The sequence below is a fragment of the Oncorhynchus nerka genome, unplaced genomic scaffold (genome assembly GCF_034236695.1).
Source record: "Oncorhynchus nerka isolate Pitt River unplaced genomic scaffold, Oner_Uvic_2.0 unplaced_scaffold_1135, whole genome shotgun sequence".
In the NCBI taxonomy this organism is placed as follows: domain Eukaryota; kingdom Metazoa; phylum Chordata; class Actinopteri; order Salmoniformes; family Salmonidae; genus Oncorhynchus; species Oncorhynchus nerka.
In genome coordinates this window covers 179709-183984 of record NW_027040192.1, presented here as the reverse complement: position 1 = coordinate 183984, position 4276 = coordinate 179709, and the positions used below count along the sequence as shown (strand labels likewise).

At 40.2% G+C, this 4276-nt stretch overlaps 1 protein-coding gene across 1 annotated transcript; it reads right to left on the bottom strand.

Annotated features, from left to right (window-relative positions):
* Positions 1-908: 908 nt before the first annotated feature.
* LOC135570061 (trichohyalin-like) lies at positions 909-3909 on the bottom strand. The gene is made up of 5 exons (XM_065016130.1): positions 3544-3909; positions 3285-3394; positions 1936-2671; positions 1401-1498; positions 909-1133 (listed from the first exon to the last, which is right to left on the bottom strand). The coding sequence occupies exons 3-5, from the start codon at positions 2366-2368 to the stop codon at positions 933-935; spliced, it is 732 nt and encodes a 243-aa protein (XP_064872202.1). The 5' UTR covers positions 2369-2671; positions 3285-3394; positions 3544-3909; the 3' UTR covers positions 909-932.
* Positions 3910-4276: the final 367 nt, after the last annotated feature.

Below are 4276 nucleotides of genomic sequence, written 5' to 3'. Positions count from 1 at the left end.
GGAGCAGCTGTTTCAGTACAGCACTACAGGGAGAGAGAGGGGGAGCAGCTGAGAGAGAGAGGGAGAGCAGCTGAGAGAGAGAGGGAAAACTCCACTGGACTAGTTTCAGTGTATGGAATCACTTAGGAGTTTCTGGATGTTGGGTAAACTTCTCCTTTAAAAAGCATAATTGAGAAATAATTAATTGAAGTTGGAACATTTGTGGCATTTGTAGACTAGTTGCTGTCATATCTGTCACCGTGGTAGCTGATGTGTGTATAGTGTTAGTTATCCGCATACATAGACACACTGGCTGTATTCAAAGACATGATGTCACAAATGTAAAGATATGATCAACCCACATTGATGATTTTATTCCTCTACTGTTTCTCACTACCCTGGTAGGTTGATTGATAACCTGAACCAGGTTGCAGGCACTGGTTACAGTTTGAAGCTTTCTCTTGAGTGGGCAGCCTGGTCACAGCTTTCCTCCAGTATTAGTTCATTAATTAACAGTGTCTTGAGTTTAGTTTGCCTGTTCTACAGTCTTGTAAAGATAGGGGGGTTGACTGGGACAGGCAATGTAACATCCATAATGTTTTATGGAAACGTTTTTGAAAAACAAGCACCTTATATCAGGTCATCTTGAAACTTTCCCTCCAAAGCTAACTTTCATCAAGGTTTTATAGTCTATTGGTTTCTCTCTTTTCATTGGCAGAATCCTTTTCAGTGTTATGATATTCATAACATCCATATACACTACTCTATCTTCCTGTCAACTAACAGAACTCTGCTGGTTGTCCTGGTAACAGATACCAGTCTATCTTCCTGTCAACTAACAGAACTCTGCTGGTTGTCCTGGTAACAGATACCAGTCTATCTTCCTGTCAACTAACAGAACTCTGCTGGTTGTCCTGGTAACAGATACCGGTGGGCAGATCTATTGTATTTGTTCAAACTAAACTACAGCACTTACTTTGGTGAGTCAAATCTGATCCTTTCTTCTCTTCTCCTCCTCCCACAGTTCCACTCAGCCCCGTTGTTTTCCTGCAGTCCACCAGCAGCACAGACAACCTCTTTATACCCAGCAGTAAGGCGCTACCGGGAGAGGAACGATACAGGGACTCCGGGAGGGAGGAAGGGCTAGCGTTGTCCTGGTAACCATAAAGAGGGGACACAGACACATATCATTATGGATGCTGATGCCACTGTTGTCATAAAGTGCTTTACAGAAACCCAGCCCAGACCCAGAGAGAGCAGGCTGTATGCTAGACCAGACCAAGCTGTATGCTAGACCAGACCAAGCTGTATGCTAGACCAGACCAAGCTGTATGCTAGACCAGACCAAGCTGTATGCTAGACCAGACCAAGCTGTATGCTAGACCAGACCAAGCTGTATGCTAGACCAGACCAAGCTGTACCATCTGGTGTTCTGATCTGGAGAGACTCTTCTCTGTCTCGTCAGCATCAGGATGTTGTTGAGGCTCCCCAGAGGATCCACCATAGTCATGTCTCTCTCCTGTGTGAATGAGAACATCAAACAGATTGTAAACGTATGATCTTCTATTACAATCAGAGTCTTACAAGAGGAATGAATATGTCTAAAAAGGGCCTAAAATGGCCACTTTCATCATGATTTTATAAAATATTGATTGTGATGTAAATGTAAATTTTCCGTCCCTTTGATATTTTAAGTAGAGATTTTGTTTCAATAGTGAATTTTAAAAGCCTGTTATACTAGATGAGGGGAACTTTAATATAGACCACATGGAGAATTCAACACATTTAATTGAAAAGTCCCTAAAATATATGTACCAAAGGCAGATTGACCCGTAAACATTTCCTACAGTACTGAACAACATATTCAAGTGTAGAACTTCAGTAGAATGTCACTTTAAAACCACACATTAGTTCAACAACGGCATAGTTTGTGTCCCTGTTGAAGACAGTACTCACTGGTGTTAATCTGATATTCTGTCTCCTCTTTCACTGCCAAAATGTCTTCCTCCTTCACCTTTATTGAGATAGCATCCTCTTCCTCTCTAAACAGTTCATTCTCTTCTGTCACTATAACAGCCTCCTCTTCCTCCTTTTTCATTCTGAAAGATTCTTTCTCTTCTTTCACTATAACAGCATCTTCTTCCTTCACTATAACAGTCTCCTCTTCCTCCTTTTTCATTCTGAAAGATTCTTTCTCTATAACAGCATCTTCTTCCTTCACTATAACAGTCTCCTCTTCCTCCTTTTTCATTCTAAAAGGTTCTTTCTCTTCTTTCACTGTAACATCAACCTCTTCATCTTCCACGACAATGTTCAGCGCCAGAGCTTCTTTCTCCGTACAGCAGACATCCTCTTCTTTAGCAGGGGATGAGTAGTTTAGTGAGCTCATGGTCAGGGATTTATTATTAGCGACTTGCCTAGTGCTAGGCTCAGTATCAATATATAACAAGTTTGCAAATTAGGTTACAGTTAACCAGTTAATACGTCAACAGAACTGTGTTTAAAACACTGAGATTAGATCATGTACATTAAGATGATCTAAAGCGTCAATCTTTCAGTTTTATGTTGGCTAGCAAGCTAAAGAGGTGGTTGAAAGAGTATCCGTGTTGTTGTTCCTGAAGAAGCGTCCGTCCAGTCCATTATACGTCACGGAAGAATCATCACCTGAAAGACTCACATCGCCATCTGCTGACTGGAGTCGGTAACGCAGTTTGGAAACAGTTACTACACTTTTTGTATTGGAAAGAACGTCATAATAATTTAACAATGAGCTGATATATTCTCTCTTACGTCTTACAACTAATACTTTCCTGTACACAGACGTAGAAGCTTAATATGAATATGTAGATGATGCATAAATACTTTGAATAGGTAGTGTGTTTATACACATTTACTCTGTTAATTTTTTATCTAGATGTGACCATACTATTCCCTTAAAGCTACGCTACAAAGCTACAACAGGTGTAGACATTACCGTAAAATTCTTACTGACAAGCCCTTAAAACTTGTTATGGAAGCGGTTCCTCATAGGGAATCGAAATTTCTGAAATTTCAAGTGCACCACGCATAGTTTATGATAAAAATCAAAATGTCATAAAAATTGACATCCAATATACCAAATTAAAGCTACACTCGTTGTGAATCTATTCACCGAGTCAGATTTGTAAAATGCTTTTCGGGGAAAGCATGAGACGCTATTATCTGTACCATGCAGCCTCACATAAATGCAGCATTACAAAAACGACAGATTTTTCGTTAGCGCTCGCAAACGAAAAGGCTGAAATAAAATATAAAACATTCCTTACCTTTGACGAGCTTCATTCTTGGCACTCCTAGATGTCCCATAAACATCATTTAGGGTCTTTTTTTCGATTAAATCGGTCCATATATAGCCTAGATATCGAGCTAGGAATACCTTGGGAATGGAGTAAAAAATTAGCATTTTATAACGTAACGTCATTTTTTAAAATGCCAAAAGTCGACGATAAACTTTCACAAAACACTTCGAAATACTTTTGTAATGCTACTTTAGGTATTAGTACACGTTAGTAAGCGATAAAATACCTCAGGAGACCGTGTGGAATCGTTAGCTGGTCCGTGGAGAAAAACATGTTTGAAAATGGTCGCTCGAAAATCTGGGCGGTGGCAGTAGGAAAGTAGTTCTCTTGTTTGGGTTAGACCAAGAATCAATTGCGAAACTAATGACGTAACTGTAGACAGCATGGGGAAGCTGTAGCCAATGAGAACGCGGCTCTATTTAATTCTGTTCTCTGTAAACAATTGCCTGCAGGCGCGGAAGAATATATTTTTACACTTTCAGTGAACAGATTTTCATGACCTATTCGACCGAAACGCACGTTCTGTAAATGGCACAGGCGTTATTTAAACACTTTTGGAAAGGTCTGACTGTTTCCTTTCCACACAAACTAACCAAATGAACGTACCATATTCCTGGCATGAATAGCAGGGCGCTGAAATGTTGCGCGATTTTTTTTTTTTTAAGACTGCGAAAATTCGCTTGCTCCATAACAAGTTTTAACCAACAATGTAGTTAAGAAAAATAAGAGATGAGAAAAAAATTACACAATAAAAAAACTATACCGTGGCTACAGAGTCAATGTGGAGGCTGTATAGGGGGTACCATACAGAGTCAATGTGGAGGCAAAATACAGGGGGTACCAGTACAGAGTCAATGTGGAGGCTATATACAGGGGGTACCAGTACAGAGTCAATGTGGAGGCTATATACAGGGGTACCAGTACAGAGGTACCAGTACAGAGTCAATGTGGAGGCTACC